This window comes from Parasteatoda tepidariorum, chromosome 3 (genome assembly GCF_043381705.1).
Source record: "Parasteatoda tepidariorum isolate YZ-2023 chromosome 3, CAS_Ptep_4.0, whole genome shotgun sequence".
Taxonomy (NCBI): Eukaryota; Metazoa; Arthropoda; class Arachnida; order Araneae; family Theridiidae; genus Parasteatoda; species Parasteatoda tepidariorum.
In genome coordinates this window covers 29,290,691-29,309,880 of record NC_092206.1, presented here as the reverse complement: position 1 = coordinate 29,309,880, position 19,190 = coordinate 29,290,691, and the positions used below count along the sequence as shown (strand labels likewise).

At 29.7% G+C, this 19,190-nt stretch overlaps 1 protein-coding gene and 1 long non-coding RNA gene across 6 annotated transcripts in view; one reads left to right on the top strand and one right to left on the bottom strand.

The window, feature by feature from the left end:
• LOC122271405 (uncharacterized) overlaps positions 1-18,579 on the bottom strand; it is a 51,819-nt gene extending 33,240 nt beyond the window's left edge. The window contains exon 1 of the long non-coding RNA XR_006226356.2: positions 18,449-18,579. This is a non-coding gene — a long non-coding RNA (uncharacterized lncRNA). The remainder of the gene's footprint in view (positions 1-18,448) is intronic.
• The window catches only part of LOC107439300 (Copper transporter 1A), a 46,786-nt gene that overhangs the window by 21,885 nt on the left and 5,711 nt on the right, over positions 1-19,190 (top strand). The window contains exons 1-2 of one of the 5 annotated variants that reach the window (XM_016051855.4): positions 2,758-2,901; positions 15,655-15,878. In XM_016051855.4, coding sequence (XP_015907341.1) covers positions 15,681-15,878 — 198 coding nt within the window. In that variant the 5' untranslated portion in view covers positions 2,758-2,901; positions 15,655-15,680. Of the gene's footprint in view, positions 1-2,757; positions 2,902-8,829; positions 9,094-11,105; positions 11,188-11,976; positions 12,175-15,654; positions 15,879-19,190 lie in introns of those variants that run through there. The other 4 variants (XM_016051854.4, XM_043052477.2, XM_016051853.4 and 1 more) reach the window with 4 other exon arrangements.

The following is a 19,190-nucleotide window of genomic DNA, read 5'->3' as shown; positions in this document are numbered from 1 at the left end:
AATGAATTACAAAACACAGTTCTTTTGTTTCTACAACATGTTGAATAAGCTATTTATCTTAAGTGAGAAAATTTGTTAAGTGTAGGTTGCTGCAATAAACAGTTTAATTGTAAGTGACACAGCAATCCAAAAGAATATCTCTTCCTGACACAAGCAGGTATTTTTCTCATCTGCGTTTCACGGCCTATTATTATACTGAATGACGCAGCTTACTCCTGGCACTAAACACTGATTAAAAAAAAAAAAATGTATCAAAATTACCCAATATGCGTATTTTCCTCAACTAATTCTGATTCTCACTGAATTGTCGTTCTCTTAAATTGTCTTAATTGTTCTTTGCATAAACCATCTGCGAATATTTTTATCATTATGTCTCGTGTTCTACTTTTGAAATGTTCATTAAATGCTGGTAGTTCTAATAAGGTTTATATTTATTGTGTTAATTTAAGCAATGCAAAATGTTATACTATTCAAATCTATACTTTAACGTACACAACAAAATGTTTCATCGTAATATGTATAGTACATATTAAATAAACGGTTTTTTAAGATTTGATAACTCAGACACTATTCTAACAAATGTGCTCAAGATTTGTATTTTTCCATTTAAAATTGCATTTAAAAAGAAGAAAAAATGCTGTTTAGAATCATTTTAATAATGTAAAAATTTGTATAACATACCATTCAGTTTTTTTTTCGATAATTATAAAAAAAAGAGGAAATAATTATTTAAGAATCTAAATCCGTTGAAAAAAAAGGTATGTTTGATTCAGAGAAAGTTCGTTTTTGTGTCTGATTTCGTAACTTAAAATATCGTTTGAAATATAAATAACATATTTAAAATACTATCGAAGTACTGTAATTCATACTTTTGCTCGGTAGTAACGAAGAAATTCTAACTTTTTTCTATATTATATAATAGTAATAAATATATTCCAATCAGATTTATATTAGATTATTATATTTTTCGCTTAGAAATTCGAAATAAAAAAAATATCGACGTTTAGTTAAGACCATTGCCAAGTTAAAGATAATTACTTCGTAAATTCTTCTTTTGTGTCTGATTTCGTAACTTAAAATATCGTTTGAAATATAAATAACATAATTAAAATACTTTCGAAGTACTGTAATTCATGCTTTTGTTCGGTAGTATATAGAAGAAATTCTAACTTTTTTTTATATAGTAATAATAAATATATTCCAATCAGACTTATTTTAGATTATTATATTTTTCGTTTAGATATTATTTTTATTTAGCATTTCCGCATCGCCAAGTTAAATATAATTACTTCGTAAATTCTTCTTACAATTAAATGCTCGAATATTAATTTATATGAACCATGATAAGCTATATTCAAATTCTTTAGGAGATGCTCTGTACTAACGCTTTTGTCAATCGCAATTACTTATATAATGGAGATAACCAAAACAGAAATTATTATCAATAATGTTATCTTTAATAACCACTAAGCTAAAATATAGATCTAATTTTAGTTACGATACTATAGATTATTGAGATGTATTAATATTTTTATACACTTTTTTCTATATTATGTCACTATTTTTTTTTATTTTCATGCCTAAAACTAGTTCAGCATTTAGGAGAACTTTTGTACCAAAGTTTTGAGTATTTGCGGAGGTTCTCATTTACGATACTATCACGCGATACTCTACAAGCTAACCGCTTATTGCTTCATATAATTAAAACTAATATTAAATGCATTTCCTGATTAAAAACTTTATTCGCTTTAAAAAAATACATAAATAGGAAAGGACACACAGGAATTCAAGCGCTCAAAAAAAAGCGCCCATTTTCAAGACTTGCCGGGAGTGAATGAGAAGAAACAAAAGTGATTTGAAATTTAAAACGGAAGAGTTGCCAACGAAGAATGGAAAAGTATAGGAGATAAACAAACTAGAAAAAAACCCACCGTAGCCGAGAGAGAAAAAAAGGTGTAACATAGAACAAGAAAAACCACAGTGGCCGAGAGATGTGATTCAGGACAAAATGCATTTCCTTGCACTTCAGTTTCTTAGAATTAATTCTTTGGGTCGCATTCATTTCATCGACAATCACTTCATCGACACGCTATTTCATCGNTGATGAAGTGGTGTCGATGAAATGGCCTGTCGATGAAGTGATTGTCGATGAAATGAACCAGACCCAATTCTTTAATATTAAATGTACTTATAAGATGTGTTTGTTTCTGAGAGAAAAGCTATCCTTGTTTGTTTATTATTAATCTTTTTGTTTATTTTTAAACAACTTTTTCCGAAAATAAACTTCAAAACAGGCTTAAATAAAACTTATCTTTACACGTATTAAGCGTATTTTAACACACGTATTAAAAGTAAACGCGTGTTAAACGTATATTTACATATTTACCACTGAAGACCGCTTTGCCCGCTGTTTCCAGACTAGAAAATAAATATTTCGTTGGTTATGTAAAATGTTAAAACATTTTCAAATAAAAAATTGCGTATTTCCAATTGACACTAAAGGAATTCCTACTTTTAGATAATTATTCAGGTCGCAAGGTGTTTAATCTTCAGTATTATCAAACATTGGCTTTACGAGAATTAAAGAAGGAATATTTATCAAACATTTCTCTTTTTTTTTATTTGTATTTAAGGTATAAAAATTTTATGCAAATAGAAACGACGCAGTTGCACGTTTTACGAAATAGAGGTTTTTCCCAGGAAAATGATTCCATTGCATGAAAGATAAGAAACAATGCCTTTTAAAGCTTTTAAGAGAATCATGCTTTACGACTTTCGTTTTTTGACTGTTACTTTTTAATGCTTTACTACATTTACCTGGCTTATTACATATCAACCGCCTCTGAGAATCATAATAGTCTTTAATTTCCTGTTCCATGTAAACTGTCAAATTTGAGAATAGTAAGTAAACAATTATATTAAAGTATGCGTTGTTGTTTGAGATGTATTAGCTTTTCATTTTTAGAGAATTAATAATTATATAGTTGTATATATCATATCATTTCTAATATATGAAAAGTATTGCTTTTTGATGGTATTGTATCAGTTTTTAAGCTTAATCATAATATAAACATATTATTTTAAATGTTTAGTGAAATTTACAGAAAATTAAGCGTACAGTTACAGCCTTGGAAAAGGAGTTTTTTTTATATGTATATAGAACAAAAAAAAATATAGTTTTATATCTTTTATGAGCATCTAAATTTGTTAAAACTTAATACCTCGAAAAATGTTAATAAGCATCTTCGTTAGAGACAGAGCCGGAAAAAAAAGAGAACAAAAAAAAAACTAAATATACTTGTACTTTTATTAGGCATGAACGTGAGTTGGAATAATCGTTTAAAATAAAGATTTATGTGTGTTTAGATTTCAGTCAGATAATGAAAAATGGTATACAAGGTGTACTCTAATGATCGCTTTTAACATACATTTTTAGAATCTTTGTCAAAAATTAAATCGAACAAGTATAGGCATTAGGGGCTGCAAATGAATAATTAAGCCACAATAAAAGCCAAAATTGCATTAAACTCTTATCACTACTGATGAAGGAGGGTGTACAGAACACCGAAACCAGATAGATTGCTTAAGAGATCTCATTTAGATTTGATTATAATAATCGTCTTTCAAGTCCTTTCTCTCTCATTGTTTTAACTGGCCGTGACAGTCAAACAAGTCTTGTTATTTTATGTCCCACCTACATCAGTAGTGATTCGTTAGATTCGATAGCGTTTTTGTTTTTACTTTCCTTATTTAGTAATTAATTTGATATTCCTAATGTCTATACTTTTTTTTACTCCATAGTTCATTAGAACCAAAATGCACATACAAAAAGGGGTCAATACGGAAAAAAAATCATATAAGGATTATTTTATTTGACAAATTTTCTAAAAACTGTTTCCTTGTTGAAAAATCAAAAATGGAGAATATAAGATGAAGGAATGTGTTATTACGTACGAATCATGTTAATTACGTATTTTTATTCATAGTATTGAGTATTTATTATACTATTATTAAATATTATATTATTGAAGTTCAGGGGACTCTAATGAATTTTATTTGTTCTCCTGCGGATGGCGTTCATTAATAATCGAACACGAATCGTTCATTAACACGAAAGCATCTACCGATGTCGTGTTATAGTGTGAGGATACCTGTGGGATCAACCCAGCGATTAGATACTCCTAAAATGAATTGTATAATTACTAGAATGGGAAAAAAACATACGTGGATCATTTGTTAGAAACTCCTTGCCTTCGCGCTAAACGTGGGAAGTTTTCGTGGTTTTCCTCTCCATGTAACGCAAATTCGGCTTAGTTCCATCAAACAGTCCTCAACAGATCCAGGAGTTCACTTATCTTCTCAATTAATTTCAAAATTACAAGGTTACGGAGTTAATTAACTCAAAATTTAGTGGGCTGTTCAACGTTGGTTATAAAAAATAAAAACATTCAGAAAAACATACATTCATAAAAATATAAATCCATATCTTAAGTTCATTTTTTATGTTAAAATAGAAATTATTGAAATTACGCGGAAATTTTTCTATGTTGAAAATGTTATTTTCAACAAAGTATTTTTAAGTATTAATAACTGTTCCTTAAATGTAAAAAATATTCTAATTTTAATGTTCTAAAATTTTTTAATTAAATTTGTTCCAAAATCATACTTTATTCCTTATGAAAATAGTTAGCTTGAGCCAAATATTTAGCTATTTAATAAGAATAAGAATAATAAGCAATAAAAATAATCGTAACAGTAGTACAGTGTCCTTAGTGGTCAAATGGATACCAATTTCTCTCCTCTCTGCGCGTCACTGGCTTCAACTTTTGAGTATAATCAAAAAGCTTATTTTATTATGTCTGTAAAATTAAGAAAGATGTAAAATAAATAATATTTACAATTTCAAAAGTTAATAAATAAAATGAATGGCATTAAAAATTATGATTGTTAATAGCGCTTAAAATAAATTATGAAAGATTATACTGCGGAACCTTTTTTCTTACTGTTGCATAAGAAATTTTAACAGATCTTTGATACTTTCATTTCGCTGATTTTAAATCTGCATTGGGTTTATCTCTCTAATCTACATTTTTTTTTCAATGACATTTGTAGTTTATTGTTTGTTGAACAAGTTTAAAAACGTTATATGTGACAGGGAGACGCATAAATGTTGCACAAACTTTTAAAGTAGTTAGATTAAAATTGCATAGGGACCCATGCCAAAAAATGTCGTCATATGCCACTGAGGGTCCTCCTCTATCATGAACTGTTTCTTCGAGTGACTCTATATAGGTCATAATAGGGAAGCGTCCGCGTACGATGACAGTTTCGGGCATGAGTTCTGATGGAATTTTAATCCTGATGATATGACTTAACCCGTTAAAACGTTGGTCACAACATTTCTGCGTCCCCCTGTCACACATAACGTTTTTAAACTTGTGCATTTCCACAAAAAAAACTAAAAATTTCAATTTTAAAAAAATTTGTAGTCTTAGGAGCAAAATTAATTTTAGATTTAAAACTCCCCTCACCCGAATTAGACAAGATCTAGTACAAGATCAAAATTTATTCCCTAGTGTTATATATAATAAAATAATCATTATGCCTCGTTAATCCTTCATTTGCTTTTCACGTGATTATCCATAGCGATTGATTATGTTTACAAACAAAAAAATCTAAAGCGGTTGATTCCAGTTTCCAAGGGGAATGCACTCATTCATGATCATATTTGAAATCTGGCGCCACTATATTTGCATTCATGATTCTGGATATCTTACGAGCGCCGCCATCTCCCTTTAAAAGTTGTGTGTAAACACATAAGATTATGATCTTGTACTTTAAGCAAAGAGTAACATTCTCATTGATAGAATGTTTTGTGGCCAATTATATGACCAATTTTTTTTTCCTAATCAGATATTATTACTTTGACTCAATGGCTAGATAAAACTAAAGCAGTAAGACAATTTATTTAAATAATCAACAAGTAGCACGGCGTTAAATATGAAGGAAAGATAACTCAGAGGACTTTTAAGATTACGTTTTAAGGATTTAATAACTAAACCGTCAACTTTCTTATAAGCCCGTTGAATTAAGTTAAATTACAATTTGTGAGCAGCTATACACGCCCAAAGACTATGCAACTCTCTTTTTCCATCAGCTCTCTTCGGCTACTTTTTCTATTTTAATATTTTTCCAAATTCCATAATCGCCGATATTTGTTAATATTACGTGGTATGAAAAAGCAATTTTTTTAACCGAAACGCACATATTGGAATAATGTAAAAAGTTGCATATTTAAAACTTGATAACTCAGAAACTATTCGACCGATTTCTTTCAAATTTTGTATTTTATCATTTAAAATTGAAGGGAACCCATTCAAAAATTTAACATTTATTAAATAAAATAATAAAATATTACAAATAATTACTAAAATTTATTTTTTACGTTGAATTATCTTCGAATAATCGAATTTTATTTTGCACCTAATTATTTTGATTATCTTTGTAAGCTATCGAGATATAGCGAAATACGCATAAGGTGAAATTAGCTTCTTCACATTTAATATTTTAGAACTAATCACTATCTAATATTTTAGAATTTGTTTTAAAAAAAAGAGTGACTTTTTCATAATTTAAAACAACTCCTTTCTAAAAGGGAGCACTAAACCGAAGTTCAAGCCTTAGGCCTAAGTGCACCATAGTCCGTGATTACTGTCACAGACTATGGTAACTTATCACCAAAGTCTGTGACCCTACTGACACAGAAGAAAAAGGTAATCAACAGTATCTCAGACTCATCGTACTTTTAGTCTGGATAATTTCTGTCTGCAACTGTTCTAAATGCAGTAATAGTTCTAAATGCAATGACAAGAGCATAGAAACTGCTCTGTATTACATCATATCGAACATCATCTACTTCAGGACGTTATCAATTAGGAATCTCCTCACTACAGGATGTGTTGGTTAGAAGCATACTTCCTGAAAAAGGTTCTACTATTTTCTTTTGTTCTTTTTTTCTATTTTAATCCATATGGGGATAAATGCCAAAATATATCCATTCCAACATACCCGTGGCCTGCAGATGTAGCAAGAAAAGAAAAAAAATGCGTCATTCTTAGAAATATTTTTAAGAATTTTTTTTTGGCAAAACAGAAGAACTTACTGGAAGATAATTTCGTCATGCTTAGATATATAAATAAAGCATGATTATTTCTTAACGGGAATTCAATACATTCCTTAACCATTTGGTGATGATAAATTGTTCTAGGAAATTTTTGATCTGAAATTATGTAGATTTTTTTTAAATAATACTCCTATTATGTTCGTATAAATATTGTGTTTCCTAGTTTTAAATATTAGGAAAAGTCTACTTTCATATTTTCAAGTTAAAATAAAAAATATATGTTGAAATTAATCTTCAAGTTTTTTACATTCTACTTGTAAATAATTCTGAACCTCTCTCATTTATAGTATCGTTTGCTTTAAAAAAAAAAATTCACTTTTTCTCACTTTAAATATTATTTTGTGCGTAAAATGAAGCATATAATAGACTTTTTGTTGAACAAATATCAGAGTTTGTAAATTGGGACATCTTTTAAGACAAATTTTAATATATTTTCTTATAATAAATATGAATAAAGAAGGCTTTCTTATTCCTGGAACATTAAGAAAAAACACTTTTAAGCTGGAATATATCTTTAAAGATAATTTATCTCTCTTTTTCAAAATTAAATAAATAAAAAATAAAGTATTTTCTTTAACTGAAATATCAAAGATATAAAGTTATAAAATTGTTATAAGTGAAGAATTTTCCTATCATCTGCATATTGATTGGCTGTTCTCCGAATGAAAGAAAAAGATTACAATTCTAAACACTATTAAGTATGAAATAAATTTGTCCAAATATTTTATCACTTTTATCTGTTGCCAAAGTTACTGAAACTGGATTCTGGTTACAGGGTCTTACAGGGTTATTACGGTCAGAACAATACTACTTTCATTTTACGAGTTATTTGAATTTTCGTTCTTAATTACTATTATTATCATTGTTATCCATAGGGAAGAAACAAATTCTATCTTTTTTCTGGGGTTACGTTTGCCTTTTTATGTATAGATTATTTTCTGATGCCTTATAGATTGGAAAATTAACTTAGTTTCTAACAATGTGTTTACTTTTTTAAACGAAATATTTTTGTAATAAAGTCATGAATTAATTCTAATGCGGATGAAAATATATGTTGGTGGCAAATCAACAAACAAAACATGAATAAATAAATAAAACTATAACAGTGAAAAATTAAATAAAAACTGTGACTTCATTCACTGTAAAATTTGTTCAACACCAAAAATGGTGGCAACTGTACTCTAAAAATTTTTACCGTGCAATAAATCTTCAATTTCAAAACGAATAAAATCAATTTCAAAAATATGCTACACTGTATGAATATTTTTACTCGAATCGGGTGGATCAATAGATCTCAAATTCCATACAAACCAATTTTGAATATATTCAATGTATAATACGAAAATATTTTTGTAGAAACTATTAAAACCCCAAAAATCTCCTTATAGAATTCAACATATTTAAAAAAAAATTGGTGGAGAATTTAAAATATTTACTCCTATCAAAGGGTACATATATATTTTTAAGTACAAATTATACATAAAACGTTTAAGCTTTGACAAACATGGGTCATTTCTTATCGCCTTTCCAGAGATACAAATTCCTCATAGTCTATGATACCACTTAGCAACGAAAATGATACAAGTCTTGGTCTTAAAATAACCTATGCTATCTTATCTTCATTTTCATGAGAACTCTTTTAATGGCTTCTACTGCATCAGTGTTACTTCAGCAAATGGACATTTCAATGTCTCTTGTCTAACTTATATTCATACCTGTGTTTATCTCTTGCGCGCCTGCGCTCTCCTCTTATTGTTTATTTAAATTGTTTCCTTTTATGCAGCGCGTCGTATCTTTCGTTGATTTCATCACATTTAATTTAGAGCCGTAAATATCTCTTTTTTATTTTTTTATTTATTGAGAATATTTTTGGATGATTTCTCGAGTATTGTTAGCTGTCCGATTTGGAGGTGAGTACTCCTGTAATATCTCAATTTATTGAGTAATTTTTTTTTCTCATACAGAATTATGTACTCGTAAACGATTTTGCTTATCAACTTTTGTAATTATCACCATAGTTTGAAGTTTTGATATTAATAATGCCAAAGCTCTATTTGAATAAATTCAAAAGACATCTGTAGTTTACTCTAACTAATTTAGATAATTAGAATTTTAGTTTATACACTATTTTAATAATTTGTAGGAATGAAAGCTGATAAAAATAATAAGTGTAAAATAAATTTTTCTGAAAAATATTTTTTTTTTTTCAATTAAAGACTTCCTGCACCCTAGTTTATTTGTGAGTGTATTACTTTTTGCTAATAAATCAATAAATTAGCTTCAAAGGAAACCACCTAATAAATAGCTTTTATTATTTGTTTTACAAAAAATTATGGATAATAGCACTCACATAGATTTTCAAAACGTATAATTGAACATCAAATCAAAATATTTATTCATTCAAAAGTATATAATCTAAAATTATTCTGATACCTCCTTACTATACTTTTTTAAGATGAGTAATATTTTCAACAGTGCACCATTTTTGTCATTATTTTTACTTCTATTTTGTAAAAATTAGCTTTTTTCTATTTAAAACATTCTGATAGACATTGCCGACATAGGGGAAAATTAACTGTTGCTGCCGACCGTAGGTTAACTGAATATAACAAATAAGGATTAAAAATTGTTTGTCAGTCGCTTCACCCCATGTGCATTTCATTATTTTTTTGTTAATTTAGTTACATTTGAAAATAATACATATATTACATGCTCTTTTAATATATTTCGAAGTAACCTCTCCCATCTGTCGTAATTAACTTCTGTACTCCGCTGTAAAAGTTTCAGAAACAAATGATAAGTCCTCGTTCGGAATGATCTTCAATTCTCCCGTTCTTAATGACTTCGAAATCTTTAAACTTAGCTCCTTTATCAAATTTTTTAATACCGGAAATAAAAAGTCAGCTAGAGATTCGTCATAGAATTAAGCAAAGAGTCATCAACAAAAAGTCATCGAGTAACCTCCTCCATATCTGTCGTAATTAACTTCTGTGTTCTGTTGTAAAAGTTTCAGAAACAACTTTTAAATCTTCGTTCGGAATGTTCCTCAATCCTTTGTTTTTAATGACTTCGAAATCTTTAAACCTAATTTCTTTTTCCAATTTTTTAACATCGGATACAAAATGTCAGCTAGAGATTCGTCATAGAGTTAAGCAAAGAGTCATCAACAAAGAGTCATCGAGCAACCTCCCCCATGTGTCTTAATTAACTTCTGTACTCCGCTGTAAAAGTTTCAGAAACAACTTTTAAATCCTTGTTCGGAACTTTCCTCCATCCTCTGTTCTTAATATCTTCGAAATCTTTAAACCTAGTTCCTTTATCAAAATTTTTAATTTCAGTCACAAAATTGGTCCAAAAAGTTTGGAGAGTTCCACAACCTCTGAAAATAACAAATTTGCTAAAGAACAAGGTTTAAGGATTTCGAAGACAGTAAGATAGTTAGAAGTAAAAATAAATTAGCATTCCGAAGGAGAACTTTAGAAGTTGTTTCTAAAACTTTTACAGCCAAGTAACGAAGCTTATCACGACAGGTGGAAATTACATCTGAACATACTAAATAGGTATGTACTTTGGCATAATATTTTCAGGAGTTATTAGACCATATCTGCAAATTTATAACCGCACCTTGTTCATTCAATTTCTTTTACTGATTTTACACATTTTAAAATGACGTTGCATAAGCAAGATATTTTGATGTATTGCTTACAAAATTGATATTGAATATTTCTGTAAATGCTGATTCTTCTGATTCAGACAAACGATAGAGGCTATTTTAAATAACCTTACAAAACAAGGCATTTGACTGATCGTAATTTTGCTGATTAATGCTACTTAATAAGTGATCAAAACTTGAGATTATATTTTTTCGCATGTTAATATTTTTAGACAAACCAGTTTAAATGAGACTTGCATTCTAAGCAATAACAATACACACACATATCCCACAGACATGAGCTAAATTGAAGTTTTGAAGGCAAATAGAAAAACGAGCTTATTTGGCAGAGGTAACATAATGTTTATTACTATTTTAAGACAATTTGATGCAAATTTTACATGTTTTATCACTTGTTCTAAGGAATATAATTTTTTTATTTAGTGAGCTAGTTTTTTTTTTCTTCCAATTTAAAGCTCCCCCCTTCTCTTTAGATCAGTTTTCACGTGTTCTATCATTATATAAAATAACGCCATTTATCTAAAATTATGTTAGAAGTGTTATGAGATCATACGGGTTATTCATGACTATGTTTTCTTAATTTATCTATGTTTAGCTAGCGACCTCTATGCTGATAATAATAATTACAGAAAATTAAACGGTTTCCAAATTAAAATCGTTTGCAATCTAATATATTAATATGCAAAAAAATATGAAACTGAGAATCACTCATTAATTTTAATGATCATTAATTTTAATACGATTTATATAAAAAAGAACATTTAATAGTATTTTAAATATTTAAAATATTTCTTTTAAAGTTCAGTCAATTTTTAGCAACAAAATAATTTGTATAATATACAAGTGATGTTTGACGTACAGATTTATATGACATCTATACGACAGGGGGGGGGGGAAATAACCCTAAAGTGTAAACCTTAACCTTTAAAAAACTTCGAATGTTTTCACCCTTTTTACATTTTTATTACATACATATATTTTATTTATAAATTACTTCCAGTTGTAGTTCTTATTATTTATTTGTAACGAATCATCACGCAAATCAAAAATTCCTTATCTTTAAGAACTCGCTCAGATAATAGCCATTAAAGCCTCGAGTCAATGAGATTATTGCAGTTTAAGTAACCCGAATTAAATTTGTTATCACTTATCAGTGTAAACCAGTATGACTGTATCATACGCTATCGCAAGATAATATAACAACAGAGCACGTATTGTGTCACGTACAAGATAACACTCACGGGAGTCAAGTTTGTTAATTATCTCTTCTAACAAGTAGAAATATTATTTTAGGATGTTCTTTTAATAGTTACATCAGGTAAGTAAAGGTTGTTTCTAAAACTTGCTTTAGTTAAATTTAAATTTATGTAAAAGGATAAAAAAATAACAGCATTAATTCTATTATGTCTATATCTTAAGATTAATTATTGGAATTATTAATTGTATTCTAATATTTTAACACTTAGTGTTGTTCCTATGTTCCCTTTGTCAAATTCTCTTAACTTTTCTTAAATTAAAAATGGCAAACATTGCTCTTTTGTTGAAGCAGAATTTTTATTGAACATAATTCATACTTTTGTCATTTTGTATTAATTAGGTCAAAATACATGAAACTATGATATTAAGCTTTTCAATAATTTTTTGTTGTAAAATACCGCATGAAAACCATGTCTTTTTTCGCGTTCAAGATAAAATCTTCCAAACTCGGCTCACTTCCAAACGATAATTTTTCAAATTTGCATTTATTTGCAGTTATTCAGATTTAAGAGAAACGGTTTTTCATCATTGAAATTTCTTTAATTTATGAAATCAATTATTGATAAATTTTTGAATATGAATAAAAAAACAATTACAACTACTTTTTTTTGTTTTTTGGATTTTATATTTTAGGGCAAATATAATTCCGATAATCTAAGAAATTTTTTTAGAACTATTACATTATTTTTTATAATTAAAAAATACCAAAATATATTTTTGCTTGTAATTAGAGGGTCAGAAAAATATATATACAATAGGGACATTGATGTCCCATCTGCGGTAAAGGGCTAACAACCCTTCTCAGAATGGTGTTTGCCGAAATTCGCGAGTAAAAGAATAGGGTTTTAATTTAAGTAAGCCAGTTATTTTACAGTTCTCCACTTGTAATTTAAAGTTACGGGTAGTGAAATACGGTATCTGTATGCGTGATTTATACTAGCTATATTCCGATATTAAATGCTAACTTCGGAATAATTTCAAGTTTTTTTTTGTGCTTCCATGTAAGAGTGGTGAAGATGACATTGTCACGCTTTTCTGAATTTCGATGTTCTAATATTAGAACTATGTATATTTCGCTCGAAAGTGTACTTGTCATAATAAAAAAGTCTTGAGAATAAGTTTGAATACGAACTTAAAATACTATCTAAATTTTAGATTGCATGCATTTTTACTTCAAATCGCCTTGTCTAAGATTTAATATAGCCAAGGAGTTGTTGAAAAGTGTTCTGCAGTCAGTAAACTTCGCAGGCATAACATATAATTGTTGAGCAATCTCTGAATAATTAATGAAGGGGCCCAGGAGCCTCTTATAGTTTTAAGAAGTTCTAAGTCTATGTTATGTATAGTGAAAGAGAGAAGAGAAAAAAAAGATATAAATTCCCCCTAATTAAATTTTGCTCCAATAATCGGCTGATTTTCGCGCACTAAATCTTAAATCAGAGTCTTAGAAATTCAAAAAGTTAACCTCATGCCAATTAGTTAACAGTTATTACTAATTAAATTACAGAATCAAACAAAACACGTATTTTCGTTGAATAAATATACGTTTTTTTCCAACTAATTTAGATTTTTAACAATCAAAATATGAGGGGGTGTAGGTACAATTTGGAAAAATTTCTTCCAATAGTATAATCAGGAGAGCTTTTGGAAGTTCGGGTCCCATAATGTTAATATCTCTTTTCGGGTCCCTTAATGTTAATATATCTTTTTGCGTATTTATAGAAATAACTCTGCAACATTATAAACGAATTGAAAGATTTTTGCACAACCATTATAACCGTTCATATAAAGATAATTCCATGCAGGAATAATTTTTAATAATTATTTATTATTTTGTTTAAAAACGGTCGATAAAATTTTTTTAAAGGTAAGGTACATAAATTTTTTACATTTTAAATTATATGATTTCAAATGAAAAAATCCAAGATTTAAAAAGTATTAAACGAATAGATTTTGAGGAAAGTTTTTTTTTCTTCAAATTTTATAACTCAAAAACTATTTGACCGATTTCGTTTAAATTTTAGATTTTGTCATTTAAAATTATGTAAACATTTATGTACCTTACAATTTTAAGTTTTTTTTCTACCATTATTAAATACAGTAGTTAAAAAATTAGTACATTATTATTTTGGGAATTGCTACTTTAGGAAAACGAATCTCAAAACTGTCTTAAAAATTGTTTGATAGGCTTATTAAAAAATCCCTTAATTTTAGAAATTGGCAAAAAAATAAATAAATAAATAAAATAAAATAAAAAAAAATTAAAAAATAAGGATCAAAACTTTTGACACTCCCCAGACTTAACTATTGCAACAAAATTTTCCGGAAAAAGAAGACATGTTTATTCAGAGAAAAACCGTTGTTTGTCTGATTTTGTAACTTAATTTATAGTTAGAACAATTAATTGACACATTTAAAGTCTACCCCTTGCACTGTTAAGTAAGTGCGTGAAAATCCGATCAATAGAGGAAAAGTAAATCTTGGTCATGTTATTTTGCCATACTTTACATATTTGTCATTCGACTTCAATTATTTCTATCGGGTTTATAATTACATTGAAGATTAGTTAAACTATTATTAGTGAATACATCTCGTATCCTTGAAATACAGGAAAACTACTCAAATGAAAAATAACTAGTCAAAGGGGTAAGTAACAAAAAAATATATATTATATCAACATGATGAATACAGGACAATAGATGATACTCCTTCTACACTAAAAGGTGTAGATGTCTTTTTTTACAAGCATCTTTTATGAAGGTTACTGTTTAAAGTAGTTACGAAATATAGATGGCAGTACAGTCATGTGATTAGTAAATGTTAATTTTTATGTATTATGTAGTTTAGTTCTACGTGTTTTGTCTCAATAAAGTTTTTTTTTTTTTTTTATATTTCCAATGAGCTGCACAATCGGTCTTGCCGATAAGCAGACCTAGTGCATTCTCCAGAGGTGGTATCCACTCTTTCAGGACCACCACAATGGGTGAGATACCGTTGGTCATGTTAATTTGGACGTCTAGTTTCTGCCACACTAGATGGCAGCACCGAGACTCTATTTGGATGCTAAAGTGCACTAGGAATTTAATTTTGCCGGAAATGCCAAGAGCCAATAAGGCACTCCAGGGATCTTTTACATGCCGCATAATCATACGACATGGCCGCTGAGGACTTTCTGCATCCCGAAAATCAGGTGTCTGGGCCGGGGATCGAACCCAGCAGACTTGGGCTCAGAAGGCCGACGACATATCAACTGCGCCACCCAGACACTACTTGTCTCAATAAAGTTGTGGTATTAAAACCAGCATGGCAATTTCAAACTGATTATAGTCAGGAGGAATATATTCCCCCCCCCCCCCCCGAGAAGAATACATTTTACAGTTTCGGTTACAGTCGACTATTAATGATGCCATCTAGTGGTGGTTTCTGATTTTTCCATAACATTGCATGCATTTAAACAATATTCGGAATTTGCCACTAGCATTATAGTTTTAAATAACTAAATATGATAACCGTATTAATGAAATTTTTTAAATCTTCGCAGTTTCAGAGTAGAATCTTCTATCCATCATGATGTTGCCGCTCACCTACAAATCCCTCATCTTATTGTGCTTATGCGCCCTGGCATACTCCGCAGCTCCTTCTACCAATGCACCTCATGAAAAAATGATAATGGACCAATCATTTTCCATGGAGCATCCTGGACACGATGGCCATGACCATGATAAAATGGACATGGGAAATGACACTCACGACATGGGCATGTCGGTAAGTGTACTTCCAATAAAACCTTCTTTTATATTACTGCTGAGTTCATACTTAAAAAACATATAGTAATTTTATTAAGCCTATTTTAAAAGTATTATTAAAATTGCTGTCTACTACTGTTCAAAATTAGGTTCTCGCAAACATATACTGAAGATCATTTCATTACCTGAGAATAAAGTCACTTGATGTGCTTTATATTATTTAAAAGAAGAAAGAGAAATTTCGCGAATAAGAAAGCAGTTTTGTAATTCACCATTTTTATCAATATTCTTTTCTCAAAGAAATTTTTAGGGGGATATTTTAAAAATTTTTTTAATTTTTTTAAAAAATGAATTCGACAATATGCATTCATACACAGCCCAAAATATTTTTCGTAAAAATTTAATTCATACTTCATAGTGAACTGAAGAAAAAAATCGCCAGGACAATATTTTTCTAAAAAATCGTGAAATTTTTTAGAACAGTTTACGTGTACCAGACTACTTTTAAAAAACGCAAACGACAAACTTAAAAAAAAAAAAAAAATAACAATAATTAGCTCTGATTCAGAATAATAAGGGCAAATTTTTTTGTAAAAGAATAATAATTAATTTTTTTTTTTTTTTTAAATCTTAAAATGTTTTGAAATGTTTGATTAGAAAGCTTTAGTCAAATGTTTATTTAGAAAGTTATAACAGTTCTCAAAACAATTGTATTAATGGAGTCTCTGAAAAATTTGTAATAGTTTGAGATGAATCTATAAAAGATTCTTATAGAACTGTTACATTAAAGCATAGTCAGTACCAATTAGTTAATATTCCCTTATATCAATGTTTAATTAAAATTTGTAATCGAAATGCAGATTTCTTTAATAAAATAATTTTGTTGTTGTCGCTAATGGCATTTAGACCAGCCAAGCTCACCAGCCATTGTCCTTTCAAATTAAGTTCGGAAGAAGCTCTTTTCGTGTGACAAGAGAGCACCACAAGGGTGAAATTGCGACTTAGCTCAGAATCTCACTCATAGATAGTAAAGCAACACATTCGCAAGGCCATTTCTACAATTTAGACATAGATCTGAAGGAAAGGAAATTTTTTCTAGATCTCTGAACCAGTGGTTCGGCTCAGTGACTGATCACAGGACTTTCGGTTCCACAGATTTTACGAGCATATATATCGCATGTATTCTGTGGGTCTTAGCGACTTCGAGGATCGAACCCCCATCCCTCCTGACAGAAGTCAGAGTGATGGGGGTTCGTTATTTCCAACTCCAATTGCGAATATTTGAGGGCCATGGTACCTCTGAGGTACCACGACCCTCAAATAATTTTAAAGGTTTTCTATAATTTTGGGATGAAAACTAAGTAACTATGCCCCTTTACATTTTTGTACAAAAGTAAATTATACTGTATTGATAGGGATAGATTATTTTCAAAATCAGATGACAGTGACGAATCCATGATTTAGAAGCTACAAAATTTCACAAGATTTGTTACCGCATTTGACGAAAATAATACATAAATGTGAAACCACTGAATTTCTCACCATAAAAATTTGATAAAGCAAAGTTAGCAATTGGGTTTTTGATAAAATGACTGAATTTCCAAAAAGTTTAAAACAATGAATCCTGCGAGTAAGGCTTTATGCATGAACAATGTATACAATTAATGGATGAGTTCTAAGTTTTAACTATCGAATCAAAAGATTTTTACTATCATTATTAATTAAAAATAAAAAATGCTAATCGAAAATCCAAATTTTTCGATTCTTTAAATCGTTTACTTTAAAATCCGCATTTGCATTCAAAGAAAATTTGATGTTCTAAGCACACACACAAAAATTAGGAATATCAGGACAAAAACTTGGAAATCAAGGAAAATAAGGACAAAAGTTTTTTTTTTTTCAAAGGAATATCAGGACAACGAACCATGTGTAATTTATATAAATGATAAATGTCAATACTTTTTCATTGATGTGCGTATCGATGAAATTTTCGCCTGTCCATTTTACTGTACCTATTTTCTTAAACACGCTTTTCCAGTGGTGTCCATTTCCGTAAACACGCATTTCGATCTGAGTCCAGATTTAAAAACTCACCACTCGCAAATGTTAAAACCTAATTTTGACATATTTGATCAAGATTGAGAGTTTTAGAATTTCCGATCACAATTTAACATCAGAAAATAACTCTATTGCTAAGTGTTACCGACAGACAAGGAGATTACGGTAGAGCTTGATTGTTCTAATGATTAAAATTCTGAATTTGTAATTTAAAGTGTGAAAATGAAAGTATTATCTGAACCAAAGGGCGATCCAGGAATGGACTTAAAAATTTATATCTTACAGCCCGGTGCAGTAGTGCATTACGTCAGGTAAAGTTAACTTCAAACTATATTAAATGGGTATATATTAACATATATATTTTTTGCCAATAGCCCATTGTGCGATGTAAATTAACAACAATAACAATAACACATATTTTTAGGGGTTATTATCAATTCTAGAAATTAATGACCACATTTTGTACAAACGAATAGGTTATATGACGGCAAACATAATAACATGATTTACATAATTATAATTACAATTTACCTTTAGTCGACTCTTTCTTCTTCGCCAATTGCTTGATACTAAGCAGTTGAAGACAAAATCTCAATTAACTAGACAATCACATTTAATAGCGAAAACTGTAATTTTACACACACATGCGTCCCGCAGTGGACTGATCGTTAAGACACGGTTCCCAGCAGATCGCCGAAGTCAAGCATCACTGGCTGCGGTCAGTGAGCGGGTGGGTGACCACTTGGATCAGCCTGCATATGGTGTGCGGTATTGGTCCTCGTTAAACTGTTCTAACGTAAAGTTCTCGACTTCTCGTGCAGGTCGTCGGGCTACTGAAGCGAAGCCCCTCTGCAGAGGATCAATATTGTGATGGCATGTCTTCGGATCATCCTCAGGGGCGTTTCCCAGACGGTCGCCAATAGCCCATTGTGCAGCTCTAGTGCGACGTAAATGAACAACAACTACAACAACAACACACACATGCCTTGGAGCGTATAGGCCTTATTTAGATTGCAGAAAAGTGAGACGAACTCTCTGCGTTTGCTTATCCGCCTTGTTTATTTTATTTATTAATTAATGCAACATACATTTGCAAAGCGTGGAGGTAGCTGGTTCGAATCCCACTGTTACCTTGGATTATCATCGTGCTATAATTTTCAGTATTGTGCTATCTGTCCTTTTATTTGGCAAAGGTTTATAATCCTAAATTGAGCATACACAAGCCTGCAAGTGTATGTTATTCCAATAAATAAATAAAAACATTTGCAGACCA